Source organism: Selaginella moellendorffii, unplaced genomic scaffold (genome assembly GCF_000143415.4).
Source record: "Selaginella moellendorffii unplaced genomic scaffold, v1.0 SELMOscaffold_0, whole genome shotgun sequence".
NCBI classification, from domain to species: domain Eukaryota; kingdom Viridiplantae; phylum Streptophyta; class Lycopodiopsida; order Selaginellales; family Selaginellaceae; genus Selaginella; species Selaginella moellendorffii.
This window is the reverse complement of record NW_003314261.1, coordinates 4,574,221-4,589,239: the sequence shown is the minus strand read 5'-3', so window position 1 is coordinate 4,589,239 and position 15,019 is coordinate 4,574,221. Positions and strand designations below refer to the sequence as shown.

General features: G+C 53.4%; 4 protein-coding genes across 8 annotated transcripts; 2 read left to right on the top strand and 2 right to left on the bottom strand.

Moving 5' to 3' along the window:
- The first annotated feature begins 165 nt into the window (after positions 1-165).
- LOC9642005 (non-specific lipid-transfer protein) lies at positions 166-480 on the top strand. The gene has a single exon (XM_002961076.1). The coding sequence runs from the start codon at positions 166-168 to the stop codon at positions 478-480; it is 315 nt and encodes a 104-aa protein (XP_002961122.1).
- A 139-nt stretch (positions 481-619) lies between these two features.
- LOC9642004 (mitochondrial substrate carrier family protein B) lies at positions 620-2,176 on the top strand. The gene is made up of 7 exons (XM_024668288.1): positions 620-832; positions 919-1,092; positions 1,149-1,301; positions 1,461-1,562; positions 1,629-1,699; positions 1,758-1,825; positions 1,877-2,176. The coding sequence occupies exons 1-7, from the start codon at positions 620-622 to the stop codon at positions 2,113-2,115; spliced, it is 1,020 nt and encodes a 339-aa protein (XP_024524056.1). The 3' UTR covers positions 2,116-2,176.
- A 1,320-nt stretch (positions 2,177-3,496) lies between these two features.
- LOC112344135 (probable leucine-rich repeat receptor-like protein kinase At5g63930) lies at positions 3,497-6,410 on the bottom strand. Its single transcript, XM_024668267.1, has one exon. It carries the CDS (start codon positions 6,301-6,303, stop codon positions 4,213-4,215), a length of 2,091 nt encoding a protein of 696 aa, XP_024524035.1. The 5' UTR covers positions 6,304-6,410; the 3' UTR covers positions 3,497-4,212.
- A 3,564-nt stretch (positions 6,411-9,974) lies between these two features.
- LOC9632273 (receptor-like protein kinase 2) lies at positions 9,975-14,531 on the bottom strand. 5 transcript variants are annotated; one of them, XM_024668261.1, is made up of 3 exons: positions 14,488-14,500; positions 14,346-14,417; positions 9,975-14,296 (listed from the first exon to the last, which is right to left on the bottom strand). In XM_024668261.1, exon 3 carries the CDS (start codon positions 13,189-13,191, stop codon positions 10,021-10,023), a length of 3,171 nt encoding a protein of 1,056 aa, XP_024524029.1. In that variant the 5' UTR covers positions 13,192-14,296; positions 14,346-14,417; positions 14,488-14,500; the 3' UTR covers positions 9,975-10,020. The 5 variants fall into 5 exon arrangements, with proteins under 5 accessions (XP_024524029.1, XP_024524015.1, XP_024524005.1 ...); XM_024668247.1 differs by having other exon boundaries at positions 9,975-13,243; positions 13,303-14,531; XM_024668237.1 differs by having other exon boundaries at positions 9,975-13,238; positions 13,303-14,531.
- Between the last annotated feature and the right edge of the window lie 488 nt (positions 14,532-15,019).

Below are 15,019 nucleotides of genomic sequence, written 5' to 3'. Positions count from 1 at the left end.
CGTTGCGTGCTTTCTCGCAGCTTGATTCCTGGCATAATGCATTGCGTTACAGACGATCTCCAGGCCATAAATTCCCATCCTCTCCCTCGCACAGTTCAGGCGATCACTCCCTTCGCATTCGCGTTCTTCCAATCAGTCCGAGAGTTCTAGGCGAATTCCAATTCCATGGCGGCTGCGATGATCAAGCTCGCGATCGTGTGCGCGCTCTTCCTGGCGATCGCTTCCACCGCGGCGGCGGCGACCTGTAGTAACGATTTCACGGCGCTGCTTCCGTGCCAGGCGGCGACCCAGGACGCGCAGGCCACGCCCACGGCGGCGTGCTGCAGTGTGGTGGAGAAATTCAAGGATGATCCGGCGTGCCTGTGCTCCACCATCGCGGCTGCCAAGAGCGCGGGGATCAGCATCAACGAGGCCAATGCCGAGAGCATCCCTACGCGTTGCAAGTTCCAGGGATACCCTAGCTGCGCCAAGAAGATCTGAGGAGCCAAAGGAGAGTGGATTGAGACAAAATAACCCCTCCAAGAATCAATAAAACTCCCGCCTTTTCATTTCAAAATGCTAGGGCTTAGGGTTTATCGGGACAAGAGATATTCTCCCACCATTAGGGTTCCAAACGACTATGGCGGTTTCGACGAGCGCAGCGGTGGACACGAGCGCCTTCAGCAGCGTCCCTACGGGATCCTCCGGCGACAAGGCGGTGGAGGGAGTGCTGGCGTCACAGCAGGGCGCGTCGCAGATCGGCTCGCTCTCGCAGCTCGCCGCCGGCGGCATCGCGGGGGCGGTGAGCAAGACGTGCACAGCTCCCCTCGCGCGCCTCACCATTCTCTTCCAGGTAAGGCGTCTGGGGATTTGTCCCCCTTGATCGATCGATTTCGAGCGCGAGCACGCTGGATTTGGGATTTTTTGTGCTCGCTCCAGATCCGGGGAATGACAACGGACAAGATTTTGACCAAGCCGAGCATCCTCAGAGAGGCTGCGAGGATATTGCGCGAAGAAGGGGGCTTGGCGTTCTGGAAGGGAAATGGTGTCACGATTGTTCATCGCCTTCCATACTCCGCGATTAATTTCTACTCGTATGAGCAGTACAAGGCGGTAAGTAACGCATCGTTTACTTTATTGTCTAAAATCCTTTTCCTTTCCCCCTCCAGGCACTGCTCAAATGGCTTGGGGTAGAAAGCAGTGGAGATGACAACTCCGGAGCTCGATTGCTTGCTCGTTTCGTCGCCGGTGGTGGAGCTGGAATCACTGCTGCTGCGACAACGTACCCTTTGGATCTCGTTCGAACGAGACTAGCAGCACAGGTGAGTAGAGCTTGACCGTAGAGAAAGAGATGATGCGAGGGGTAGTTTTTCCTTTCTAGGCACTTCCTGAGAAGCTCTTAGCTGAAGTATGGCTTTGACAGAGAGTTTCTTGGGACTTATTTTGCGCCTCGCAGGTGAAATGACCCCTGTGATTTGCAGACAACCTCAAAGCACTACACGGGCATCTACCACGCGATTTCCACAATCCATCAACAGGAGAGCTTTCTTGGCCTTTATAAGGGACTCTGGCCGACGCTTTTGGTACGTTCTTCGAGAGCTTAATTGGTTTTTCTCCCTGCAAAACGCCAGAGACTTGACTCCTGCCAGTCCGTAGGCCCAACGATTGCGATAAACTTCTGCGTGTATGAAACTCTCTACAACTACTGGAACGCTCAGAGGTGGATTTTTTCTTAGTTTCAAGTCCTTGAACTAGAGTGTGAGCATGTTTACTTCCAGGCCCGAGTCGTCCAGGATGGTGACGAGCTTGATCTCCGGTGGAGTAGCAGGAATTGCTGCCTCAACAGGTAAGAGTCTTAAGATCGATTACGTTTGATCGCCATCGTTCCTGTTTTCAGCGGTGTTTCCGATCGATTTGGTAAAGAGAAGGATGCAACTCGAGGGCGATCGGAGATGGACACCGGCTTACAAGCCTGGGATTGTGAGCGCGCTGAGGCACATTGTTCGCACCCAAGGCTACGCTGGGTTGTACAGGGGGATTTTGCCCGAGTACCTCAAGGTTTTTCCGGGCGTGGGGATTGCCTTCATGGTGTATGAAGTGATGAAGAACATTAGCGTCGCGAGGGAGAAGAGGTGAATGTAAATGGCCCGATTCATTTTCAACCGTCAGATATAGCAAATATTTAGGGTTCTTGCGATGGATGCTTGTTCCGTGGCTTGGCGACGGCAACGATTCGACGCGCCGCGCCAGCATTCGCTCCTTCGGCGGCGCCGCTGCGGGCGCCCGGGTGCCGGCGCTATGGACACGTTATGTCCTGGAACGTTTTGATGCTGGGCTAGATGTGTCTCTGGATCTCTTTGAGAGGATGGAAGCCAGGCGGTCGGGCTAGCTTCATGGCCGCGTCGAAGGCTGCGGCGAAGGAAGATGCTGTTTTGGTCGATGGGAAGCTTGTCAAGGAGGCTACTCTCGAGACCCGCAGAGGGATCCATTCTCAAGCCAAGCAAATGTCTTGCAGCGAAGACGTTTTCCTCTCGAGCTCGCTGATCAATATGTACTCCAAGTGTGGCAGCATGCTCGATGCTCAATCGGTCTTCGATGAGATGCCACGGCGAGAGTCTCCTGGAACGCTTTGACACTGGGCTACGTAGAGAATGGAGAAAGCGAGATCGCTCTCGAGTTCTTTGGGAAGATGGACTGTTCGCCAAACTCTCGGACTTTCGTTGCTGCTGCCAAGGCCTGTGAGAATCTAGCAGTGGTGCGAATCTAGCAGTGAAAACTCAAGAAGATGGAAAGATGGTGAAGACGAGGAGCCTCGAGAAGGGAGTCGCTGTTCACGATGGAGCTGTGAAAAGCCACTGCTGTGGAGATATTTCTGTGGGGAGCAGCCTCGTGGACATGTACTTAAGTGTTGGTCGAGAGCATGATGTCGTGCTCTGGACGAGCTTGATACGAGCCCCCTCTCTTGTTCTTCGAAGATATGAAGCTATCCGGGTGCTGTCCGAACTCTCGAACGTATGTTGCTGACGCTTGCCGCCTGTGCGAGCTCGGCAATGCGAGAAGAAGCGGTGGATGTCGACGGGAAAGTCGTCAAGAGAAAGAGCTTGGAAACTGGGGTGAAGCTTAAAACATCAGGAGCTGCGAGGACGTGTTCTGATCGATAATGTATGCAAAGTGTGGGAAGCTAGAGGAAGCGCGCAAGGTCTTCGATGGCATGGCTGGCCGAGACGTGGTTTCGTGGAACGCAATGCTCCAGGGATCTGCTGGAAATGACAGCTTGGAGCTGGCTAGGGAGAACGATCCGGACGAGAGAACGTTTGTTGCTGCGCTCATGGCCTGCGTCCACCTTTCAGCATCCGAGCAACCTGTCCCGCGAGAAGATTGAAACCTAGTGTGAATCCAGAGCCTAGAAAAGGGGATGGAGATTCATTCTCTCACCGCGAAGTTTGGATGCTGCGAGCACAGATTTGTCGGGAGCAGCTTGGTGGACATGTATGCCAAGTGTGGAGATATGGTGGAAGCTCGAGCAGTTTTCAAAGGCATGCGTAGCCGGGACGTTGTCGTTTGGACGAGCTTGATGTGAGAGTGAGCTCGGGCTGGAACTCTTGGAGAGCATGGACTGTGCTCCAAACACTCGGACTCTTGTAGCGGGACTTACGGCCTGTGGGAACGTTGGGTCCAGGAAAATCCAGGCTGAGCTTTACAGGCGTGGGCTGGAAGACAACCAAGTTGTGGGGACGTGCATGGTAAACTTCTACGGTTAGTGCGGAGGCGGCCGAGCAGTTGTTTGGATCTCTGGCAGTCCGAGATATCGTCGCCTGGAATGCACTGATCACAGGAATCGGCCAACAGGGCGACGCGTCGCTCGTGTTCGAAGCCTTTCGCGAGATGCGAGAAGATGGCGTGGGAGCAAACGCGATCACGTTTGTCTCGGTCATCACTGCTTGCAGCCACGGCGGCCTGGTTGAACGAGGCAGGGAGTTATCCAGGCAATAGATTGTTTGCAGAATTCATCACTACAGCAGCTTGGTGGATCTCTTCGGGCTTGCAAACCGACTGGAAGTGGCCGTGAAAGTCCTCGAGACCATGCCTTTGAGAGCGGACGCTATGGTTTGGAGGAGCGTCGTCGGGGCCTGCCGTAAGTGGAAGAACGTGGAAATGGGGAGGATTGCGTTCGAGGCACTGACGAAGATCAACGAGAAAGACTCTGGCTGCGTACGTTCTGATGGCGAGCATCTATCGGAGCGCGGGGCTCAAGATTATACAGGGTTGCTGCAAAGTACATAGGAAAGTCCAGAAGAGCGCGTAGAAGAAGGCTGCCACGAAGATGGCGACGCTGACAAGTGTTGTCACACCTCCTTGGTCCTGTTCGCTACCACCTTGTCCGTCTCTTCTAGGCCTATGCGGCGGAGCAGTGCTCGAACAGGTGTTGATCAGTGGCAAGCCACAGAGCTGGTTTCCCGCGAAGAGAGCCGCGTCCATGGACGAGAGTTGCGGGCTGTCAGGTATCCGTCCCACCAGGCTGTTGTTGGAGACGTCGAAGACGGTGAGAAACGAGAGGTCCGCCACGGACGTTGGTATGGAGCCATTGAGACGATTGCTCGCGAGCGCCACCCTGGAGAGATTCCTTGCGTTTCCCAGGGACTCGGGAATGGGACCGATTAGCCGGTTGTGGCTCAGGTCCAGCACCTGGAGATTGTAGAGGTCGCCGATGGCCGCCGGAATGCTTCCACTCAGCTGGTTGGAGGAGAAGTCTATGGTTGTCGGGAAGGCGAAGCCGGTGTAGACGAGGCTTTGCGCGTGAACCAGCGGGGTGGTGGTGCTCATGTTGTAGAGCTGGACGTTGGCGAACAGTCGGCCGATGCTTGCCGGTATCTTGCCCGAGAACCTGTTAAGCGAGAAGTCCATGGCTCGTAAGTTCCTGAGCCGGGGGAGCCAGTCCGGGATGGAGCCGCTGAAGCTGTTGTCTGAGAGGAAGAGGAACTGCAAAGTCGAGACGTTTTGCAGCATGGCCGGAACTTCTCCAGAGAGGTTGTTCGATCCAACGTCGAGGCCGATCAGCGAGCTCATCTTGCCGTAGGAGGCCGGGATGGAACCGACGAGATCATTGCCGGAGAGCGAGAGAATGAGCAGGCGGCTCAAGCTCGCAAAGCTGTCCGGGAGATTTCCAGAAAACTTGTTCTGCTCCAGCCAGAGAACGACCAGCTCCGTGCAGTTGGAGAGTCCAGAAGGGAGCTCCCCACCGATGTCGTTGCCGTTGAGAACTAGCTGCTGGAGATGCGACAGCTTCGAGAGCTCGCCTGGGATGGTTCCAGTCAAGTCATTGCCGTTGAGCCATATCTCTCTGATGTTCGAGCAGTTTCCTAGCTCCGGAGGTATAGTGCCACTGAAACGATTCCACATGAGAACCAGCACCCTCAAGTTCGTCAAGCTTCCCACCCTCGCTGGTACCGTCCCGTTAAACATGTTTCGCAAGAGGTGCAAAGTCTCGATGCTCGCAAAGTCGCCATCTTCCAGCTCCAGTGGCCCGGAGAGAAAGTTGTTTCCAGCGCTTAAAACCGAGAGCTTGCGTAGCCTTCGCAAGCTCGGTGGCAAACCACCCTGGAGCGAATTGTTGGAGATATCCAAGTACCTGAGCTCCAAGTTCTTGCTCCAAATATCTGGAAGATCTCCTCTAAACCTGTTAAACGATATGTCCAGGCGCGTCAAGTTCGTCATCTCCCCGAAAGTTTCTGGAATGGAGCCGCTGAGTCCGTTGTGCGAGAGCTCCAGTGCCTCCAGTCCCAGGTTGCCACCGATGGAAACGCTCCCATTCAAGTTGTTGATGGACAGGTTGAGCGATCGCAGCGTGGAGCTAAACTTTGGAACACCGAGCACTGTTAAGAAATTCGCACTGAGGTCCAGGCTTTCTAAGCTCTCGAGGCTGGAGAGGTTTGCCGGGACCTCTTGCAGAGAATTGGAGCTCAAGTTGAGGAGCTTGAGCTGCGTGTTCTTGCAACCAGGGACTTCCAGCGAGGAGAGGCCGTTTTGCGAGAGGTCCAAGCGAGCCAGCGATGGAAGCTCGGCCCAGATGGAAGGAAGAACTCCCGAGAGATTTAACCTGGACATATTGAGGCCCTCCACTCGGTTGTCCGAGCTCCACTCCACACCGCGCCATGCTCTTGGATTGGCGGTCTCGTTCCACGCTTTGATGCCAAGCCTGTCACGGAGAGAGAGAAGAACCTGTGTGTCGTTCACGATTGTGGATGGATTCGTGGGGCACTGTGACCGGGATGTTGTGAGAAAGACGAGTAGAAACAAAGGCAGCAGCAAATCCGCGAGAGACATGGCCGATACTCTTTAATCAAACCGATGGATCAGAACATCAAAGAGTGGAAGAGTTTTCGCCAGAGTTTACACGATATGTGTTGGGATAGAATGTGGACTTGGACAATTCGACTTGGTGGACTGTACCGATTGACCTTGAAAAAAACAAACTCGAATCCTAGACGCATTTTGTGGTAAATCCGGGCATCTTCTTGAGGCGAGGTGGGCGTTCGAGAGCATGGCCGAGAGGGATATCGTGGCGTGGACCGCGATGCTCGTCGCGTATGCCCAGGCAGGGGATCTGGCCGCGGCGGAGTTCAGGAACGTCGTGTCGATGCTCCAGCGTAGTCTTCCGATTGAATCGCAAGCAACAATGCAGTCAGCTTGGATCAAACGATCACGCTCCCCCAGTTTGTGGCTCCAGCAAATTGAAATCATGCCGGATGTCCGAGTGCCACCAAGAGATCCAGCATCCGGCATCCAAACGTCTTCTCTGGAACATCACACAACGGCACAACAAGATGGCGGAGCGAGACGAGATGTCGTGGACGGGACGGTGGTCGCATCGATCACGCGCTTTGCACAATCCATCGACAGGAGAGCTTTCTTGGCCTTTCCTTTATAAGGGACTCTGGCTGACGCTTTTGGTACGTTCTTCCAGAGCTTTTTGGTGTTTCTCCCTATTTCTGCCCAATTGACAATGTTCACTTTACTCTGGTCCGTCTTGATCTTCATCTTCATTCTGACCACACCATCTTAATGCCACAGATCGTACATGCACGATATTTTACTTAGTCACTAAAATAATAATGCCAATATAACCTTTAAAGAGCACAAAATAAATAATATTTAATCCAAAATAGGTGTTTATCTGTCTAATCTAGTCGACCAGTTTTGACTGATGTTTAAGGAAAACCAAGTCAACGGTAGATGACTTTGAAGCGCGTTGAACCATCAAAGCTGGAAGAAAGACGAAATAACTATCTGACTTCAATCGTCCAGCGTAGTCTTCCAAGTCAAGCCAGTTGGAGTGAATCGCACGCAACAATGCATCGTGGCGCCATTCAACTTGGATCAAGCTATCACGTCCCACCCACCAGCGACCCCCGACGAGCTTGTGGTTCCAGCAGATTCAAGCGGCAGCCAAGCGCCTGAAATCAAGCCCACCAAGGGCTGAGATCAAGCGCACCCAGAATCCGGCAGCTAAACGTCTCTCCTGGAACATCACAATGGCACAACAAGAGCGAGACGTGGTGTCGTGGACGGGGATGTTGGCCGCCTAAGCCGCCATCTACCACTTGCCTCTACAATCCATCAACAGGATAGCTTTTACAAGGGACTCTGGTAGACGCTTTTGTTTCTCTCATAGACTTGACTCCTGCCAGTCCGTAGGAACTTCTACAACTAGAGAAGTTGGTTTTCTCTTAAGTCCTTGGACTAAAGCGCGTGTTTACTTTCAGGCCCGCGTCGTTGAAGATGGTGACGAGCTTGATCTCCGGAGTAGCATGAATTGCTGCCGATCGATTGCATTTGATCCCATCTTTCAGATGCAACGCGAGGAGATGGACGCCGCTTTACAAGCCCGGGATTGCAAGCGCGCAGAGGCACGTTGTTCGCACCCAAGGCTGCGGTGGATTGTACAGGGAAATTTTTCCGGGCGGCCTTCGAAGTCATTCATTTCAACCGTCAGATATTCTTGTCTTGCAGCGATTCGATATGCCGCCTCAGCATTCCAGCGCCGCCGCGTGCAGAGAGCTGCGAAGAAGGCACGAACACAACGTCTGCGAGCCGGGAATCCCACACTCGAACGAAGTTTTCGTTCTTTTTCGTGGAGGAGTTGTCGAACTCGGCAGCAGTAGCTCTCAAGGAGGCCGTGGTGGAATTCGCAAGGAAGTTAAATGTGAACTCTGGAGAAGCTGGGATGATATGGCTTTGGTGATCGAGCAGCTCCTCGGTGTCCAAGATCTCGAGAAGAGGAGAGCAGCAGAATTCTGGCGCTCAAGAACTGAGTGAGAAAATCTGGCAGCCTCTTTACCTAGACACTATGCAATTTAAGAAAATTCTTTTAAGAACAGACATAACTTTTGGAAAGGGTATTTGCCATTACCTTTTCTTCTTTGACAACAGTTTCTTTTCTTGGGTATTTTCTAATGTCACCTAAAGCTTGTGAGCGTAAACTGATCTCAAACGAGCGAACGCCATAACAAATCCACTACATCCTTGGCTTCAATCTTCTTAGACCAATCTTTCTTGTACAATTTCTTCATTTTATCTATCACCTTTGCCTCATCCTCCTAAATCATAATTTCTATAACCACTTGAAAGGCTTCTTAACCACATGTCCACACCTTTTCCAAACTTCTGTGGAGATAGCTTCAGGAGCCCTGAATCCTAGTGATCCAATTTAGTGTTGGTAGAGTTGACTCGGGCAGGATCACAACTTCTCGCTTGCAAGCCTGCTAAACCCATTAGAAGCTACCACATGGTTTCCTTAATCCAGCCCACCTTAGAGAGCTTGTAACGTAGTCGCCCATCCTTATTGAATTCTAATATGCCAAAAGTGCTCGAGAACCATGTCACCTCCATCTTCTTCCTTGCCCATGTCAAGAACTTTCACGACGTTCTCGTGCTTGCACTCCCTCATGAGCTCAACCTCTCAGAGTCGTAAAATTTATTGTCCACTCTCTTGATTACCTTCTTGATTGTAGGCCACTCTCAACACACAACACAGTTTGCCAACTCCATAACACTACAAGAAAAAGTTTGGTTTAGCATCCCAAGGACTCTCCACTCACATAAAATGTGGGTCCCGATTATGGTGAAGGCACTTCGCGAGCAGTCACAAATCCTATCGCTCTTCCCACTTCGTTGGAGAAGTAATCGTCTGTGTCTGTGAGTTTCACATTGATAACAGCTGCGTATCCATTGTAGCATGGGGCTTGATCGATTGGAGACATTTGAGCTTGTTGCCATGGCAATGACGAGAGTTGATGTTTCGGAACAAATGAAGCGAGCATTTGGGCGAGCATTTCTCGATCAATTCTTCTCGTTCGTCCTCGTTGTTGACCCTCAAATATGCAAGTTTGGAGTGATGATAATAAGCACAAAGCGCATGTGAAGTGCAAGAAAGAAGCTGAGATTTACCTTTCCTGAAAAGCAGCATGGCTCAGATGTCAAGGCGTATTTTTGCCCCTCCCGCTCCAGAGTCTTGTAGGCTGAGTCTGGATTCCTTGAACTGCAATGCTCTTCAGTTCTAGAACATTTGTGATGAAGCTTTTGATGGATTTCAAGGCTGCAAGACTCACCGGAGGAAGGAAACCAGTGATAAAAGATTGTAGTTGGCTGTGTGCTCATGTCGCTCCAAGCATGCAAACACAGCGAAGAGAGTTTCAAGCTTCTGACACTCTTGAGCAAAACAAGAGAATCCAAAGAAGCGAGTTTGAGAGCAATTTGTACATTACCAAAATTCTTAAAGGATTGATAGTTATGGACTTATAGAACCACCAGACTGGTTCGAGCTTCTTGACAATCTAACTATACATTTCCCATAAATCTCAATCAGACTGTTGGCAAGGTAAACATCCTCCGCGATTGGATCCAGCGACGCAATGATCGCCTCCGCCGTAGCGAAATCGCGGCACGATCTCACAAGACCCAAGAGCCCATTGCTCGATTGCATCGCCCGGCCACCATTGGCACGTTTGTTGTAAGCTTTCCTTTCTCGAGTAAAAGTTTACACTATACCGTGGTTGTGAGCTCAACCACGCAAGGATCATCGACTGGAGCGCTGCTGCTACTGCTGGTGCTGCTGCTCCTCCCATCTCGATCCCTCTCGAGCAGCGGCGTCGGCGATCCACCACCACCACCACCACCAAGAACCACGCGCTTCTCTAGCCGCTCCAACAAGCTCGCCACCTCCTGCATGCTAGGACGCTTCGATGGAGCGTCTCTACAGCACCAGCAAGCGATCCTCATCATCTCCACCATCTGATCAAACTCCGCGCCATGCTCACACCGCTCCCGCAAGCACTCGTCCAGCGCCATCCTCTTCTCCTCCCCACTCCTCAACCCCAAGACCCACGCCACCAGCCCGGTGTTCTTCCGGAAGAATTGGTCCGTCGGCCTCTTCGCCGTGAGCATCTCCAGGCACACCACCCCAAAGCTGTACACGTCCCCCTTGGGCGTCGCGAAGCACTTGTGGCTGTACTCCGGTGGGATGTAGCCGATGGTTCCCGCCACGTCCGTGCTTACATGCGTCTCTCCAGCGTTCACCAGCCTCGCCAGCCCGAAGTCCGCGACGTGAGCCTCAAACTCTTCGTCCAGGAGTATGTTGCTCACTTTGATATCCCGGTGGATGATCGCGTGCCGCTGCTCGCAACCTTGATGCAAGTACGCGATCCCCTGCGCCGCGCCGCGGGCGATCCTCAGCCTCGTCGGCCAGTCGAGCGGCTTCATCCCGGGCTCGCGGCAGTAGAGCCAAGTGTCGACGCTGCCGTTCTTGAGGTACTTGTAGATGAGGAGGCGATCGTTGTTGTCGGAGCAGTAGCCCAGCAGCGGCACCAGGTTCTTGTGCTTGAGCTCGCCCAGCGTCTGGAGCTCGGCGCGGAACTCGCGGTCCCCCTGGAGGCCGCACGACGAGAGCTTCTTCACGGCCACCACCTGGCCGTTTTCCAGCACTGCGCGGTACACGACGCCGAAGCCGCCGTCCCCGACGACGTTGTCCCCGCTGAAGTTGTCTGTGGCGGCCGCCAGCTTGCGCGCGGAGATCTGCTCGGGGAGCTTCTCGCAGAAGGCGAGCGAGAAGCTGGCGTTGTCCCGGTCGGTGTTGGAGTACAGCTTGTGCCGCCGACGAGCGAGCGCGAAGTACATGGCCAGGAAGACGCAGAAGAAGGCCGCCGCAAAGATGGCGATGACGATCGGTATGAGCGTCTTTCTCCTCGTCGCCTCTTGAGATTCTAGCTCGCCACCTCTGGACTGGATTCCACCCGGCGGCGCAGCACTGCTCGAGCAGTTTGCCACAGGCGCGCCACAGAGATGGTTTCCCGCGAAGAGAGCCACGTCCATGGACGAGAGTTGCGGGCTGTAAGGTATCCGTCCCACCAGGCTGTTGTTGGAGACGTCGAAGACGGTGAGAAACGAGAGGTCCGCCACGGACGATGGTATGGAGCCATTGAGACGATTGCTCGCGAGCGTCACCCTGGAGAGGTTCTTCGCGTTTCCCAGGGAATCGGGAATGGGACCGGTTAGCTGGTTGTGGCTCAAGTCCAGCACCTGGAGGTTGTGGAGGTCGCCGATGGTCGCTGGAATGCTTCCACTCAGCTGGTTGGAGGAGAAGTCTATGGTTGTCGGGAAGGCGAAGCCACTGTAGACGAGGCTTTGCGCGTGAACCAGCGGGGTGGTGTTGGTCATGTTGTAGAGCTGGACGTTGGCGAACAGTCGGCCGATGCTTGCCGGTATCTCGCCTGAGAACCTGTTAAGCGAGAAGTCCATGGCTCGTAAGTTCCTGAGTCGGGGAAGCCAGTCCGGGATGGAGCCGCTGAAGCTGTTGTTTGAGAGGAAGAGGAACTGCAAAGTCGAGACGTTTTGCAGCATGGCCGGGACTTCTCCAGAGAGGCTGTTCGATCCAACGTCGAGGCCGATCAGCGAGCTCATCTTGCCGTAGGAGGCCGGGATGGAACCGACGAGATCATTGCCGGAGAGCGAGAGAATGAGCAGGCGGCTCAAGTTCGCGAAGCTGTCCGGGAGATTTCCAGAAAACTTGTTCTGCTCCAGCCAGAGAACGACCAGCTCCGTGCAGTTGGAGAGTCCGGAAGGGAGCTCTCCACCGATGTCGTTGCCATTGAGAACTAGCTGCTGGAGATGCGACAGCTTCGAGAGCTCGCCTGGGATGGTTCCAGTCAAGTCATTGCCGTTGAGCCATATCTCTCTGATGTTCGAGCAGTTTCCTAGCTCCGGAGGTATAGCGCCACTGAAACGATTCTGCGTGAGAACCAGCATCCTCAAGTTCGTCAAGCTTCCCACCCTCGCTGGTACCGTCCCGTTAAACAAGTTTTGGAAGAGGTGCAAAGTCTCGATGCTCGCAAAGTCGCCATCTTCCAGCTCCAGTGGCCCGGAGAGAAAGTTGGATCTAGCGCTTAAAACCGAGAGCTTGCGTAGCCTTCGCAAGCTCGGTGGCAAACCGCCCTGGAGCGAATTGTTGGAGATATCCAAGTACCTGAGCTCCAAGTTCTTGCTCCAGATATCGGGTAGATCTCCGGTAAACCTGTTATACGATATGTCCAGGCGCGTCAAGTTCGTCATCTCCCCGAAAGTCTCTGGAATGGAGCCGCTGAATCCGTTGTGCGAGAGCTCCAGTGCCTCCAGTCCCAGGTTACCACCGATGGAGACGCTCCCAGTCAAGTTGTTGATGGACAGGTTGAGCGATCGCAGCGTGGAGCTAAACTTTGGAACTCCAGCCACTCCCAAGAAGTTCCCACTGAGGTCCAAGCTTTCCAAGCTCTCGAGGCTGGAGAGGTTTGCCGGGACCTCTTGCAGAGAATTGGAGCTCAAGTTGAGGAGCTTGAGCTGCGTGTTCTTGCAACCAGCCACCTCCAGCGAGAAGATGTTGTTTTGCGAGAGGTCCAAGCGAGCCAGCGATGGAAGCTCGGCCCAGATGGAAGGAAGAACTCCCGAGAGATTTAACCTGGACATATTGAGGCCCTCCACTCGGTTGTCCGAGCTCCACTCCACACCGCGCCATGCTCTTGGATTGGCGGTCTCGTTCCACGCTTTGATGCCAAGCCTGTCACCGAGAGAGAGCAGAGTCTGTGTGTCGTTGGCGATCCCGGATGGATTCGTGGGGCACTGCGACCGAGATGTTGCGAGAAAGACGAGTAGAAACAAACCCAGCAGCAAATTGGAGAGAGACATGGCCGCTACTTCTTCTTCTTAGCATCATCAAAGGAATCGCTGGATCACTGGCCTTAGAACGAAATACCCATCTCAGAGAAGAGAAGAGAGATCACCTACTGGAATGCTTACCGCGAGCACGCTCTGGCGATGCCGGAGGCGATCAACCGGGAAGAGAAGAAGCGCATGATCTAGGAGCTCACTCGCAATATGAACACGCTTCCGCGGCCCCTGTTCCGTCGATCGCTGGCCTCGCAGGAATAGTTACTCTGGAAGACTGAGAATTATAAAAGAGAGGAAGAGAGAGAGAGAGAGAGAGAGAGGTGTGGAAGAGCGCAAGTCGTCGGTGCCCGTCACGCTGCCCGTCACTAGCCCTTCACCCGTGCGATCCGGGCCCTAGATCGCTGGTGGAAGAAGGATCATCCTCTCTCTCTCACACGGAAGCGAATGGATCATCGATCGAGAGGAAAGTAAAAGGGGAGACAAAGAGGAAGAAGGAGAGAAGGAATGGATTGAGTGGACGCTCCAAAAATTCAGACTCCACTAGCATAAAGAGGAGGGAGCGGAGACAATCGATCCGGTCATACACCACTTTGTTGTCCAAAAGCGAATCATTACCACGGAATCCCTGGCCGCATTGTCGCCAATTGCGCTGCCTTGTTCCTTCGCGGCTGCCCTAATTCTCGACTACACCCACCATTCAATCCATCGCCGCTCCACATCCAACGGCCATTGTAGCCCCATTTGGACGCGATCCAACGGCTGAAATTTAAACCAAGACCATGGAATCGTGGTTATGGGTTTTACTTCTTAAGATCGATCAGTCACCAGTCCAATCTAGCTCCAAAAAATCTCGAGAGTGGCGGGGCGATAGACCGATCGATGGAATAGCTAGTCATGGTCGTGGTCGTCGCTTTTGTCTGGAAGCGCTTAAACAATGAAAGCGATGAGTGAGAGATAAGTAAGAGACACTTGCTTGCCGGGACTGGAAGCTTCGAACAAGTTCGTTGTCTCGGTCCCCGGTTCTCTCTCGTCGCGATTTGCTTCTCAATCGCCGGGGATCAAAGCAGGAATCCAGCCAGCGATGCTCTTCGATCTACTGCTATGGCGATGGCGAATGCGTCACCTGAAAGTACAATAGTGGTGAACAGTGCGAGAAGCGTTGTAGTTTATACTTTTCTTGGCTGGCCCCGGAGGAGCTGTGCGGGGCATTTGTTTTCCGGAACAGGCGTCTTTGTCAAACCAACCTGGAAGGAGGCTTTGTCAAACTCAAACGTTGAATAGAACCAAAGAGAAATAGTTTTCTATCTCTTTTACCAATGTTTGCGTGCGTGTGCGAGTCGTGTGTCCTGTTGCGAGTGTTCTAGACTGACTTTGCCACTGTTTGCCCCCACTCGGATTGCGGTGTCAGGCCCCTTCCAAACGCTGCAAGCAAAAGCGCCTCGGCTCGGCCTGTGCACGAGTCAAAAACTGTAAGCCAAGCCGTACTTTCGCGGGAACAAACCATGGTCTTTTTTCCTCGTGAGTTGTGAGGCGATGGCTGGGAAACAGCTCGACGCAACTAGGCGGCTCTCGTCCTGGCGTGTGGCAAAAGTTTTTCCAAGTCGGAAATGGGAAGAGAGATCCTTCTTCCACAAAACAAAGGCTCTAGAGTACCTTGCTGGAGGAGAGGCCCATGGCAGTTTTCCAGGCTCTGGGAGACACGGGCACCACAGAGATGCCAGACGCAAGTAAAGTACCGGTCCACATTCCAAAGCCAAAGCCGGAACTCCACCATGACTGAAAGAGCTTTCGTGAGCATAGAACAAAAGAAGAAGTGGTGCGATCTTCTTACCTGTTTTCCATCCGT

Excerpts from the sequence above, each read along its gene's own strand:
- LOC9642005 (XM_002961076.1), top strand. The coding sequence starts at position 166 with ATGGCGGCTGCGATGATCAAGCTCGCGATCGTGTGCGCGCTCTTCCTG.
- LOC9642004 (XM_024668288.1), top strand. The coding sequence starts at position 620 with ATGGCGGTTTCGACGAGCGCAGCGGTGGACACGAGCGCCTTCAGCAGC. Across the intron at positions 1,563-1,628 it reads GACTCTGGCCGACGCTTTTG|TCCGTAGGCCCAACGATTGC; the intron begins GTACGTTCTTCG and ends GACTCCTGCCAG. Across the intron at positions 1,700-1,757 it reads AACTACTGGAACGCTCAGAG|GCCCGAGTCGTCCAGGATGG; the intron begins GTGGATTTTTTC and ends GTTTACTTCCAG.
- LOC112344135 (XM_024668267.1), bottom strand. The coding sequence starts at position 6,303 with ATGTCTCTCGCGGATTTGCTGCTGCCTTTGTTTCTACTCGTCTTTCTC.
- LOC9632273 (XM_024668247.1), bottom strand. The coding sequence starts at position 13,191 with ATGTCTCTCTCCAATTTGCTGCTGGGTTTGTTTCTACTCGTCTTTCTC.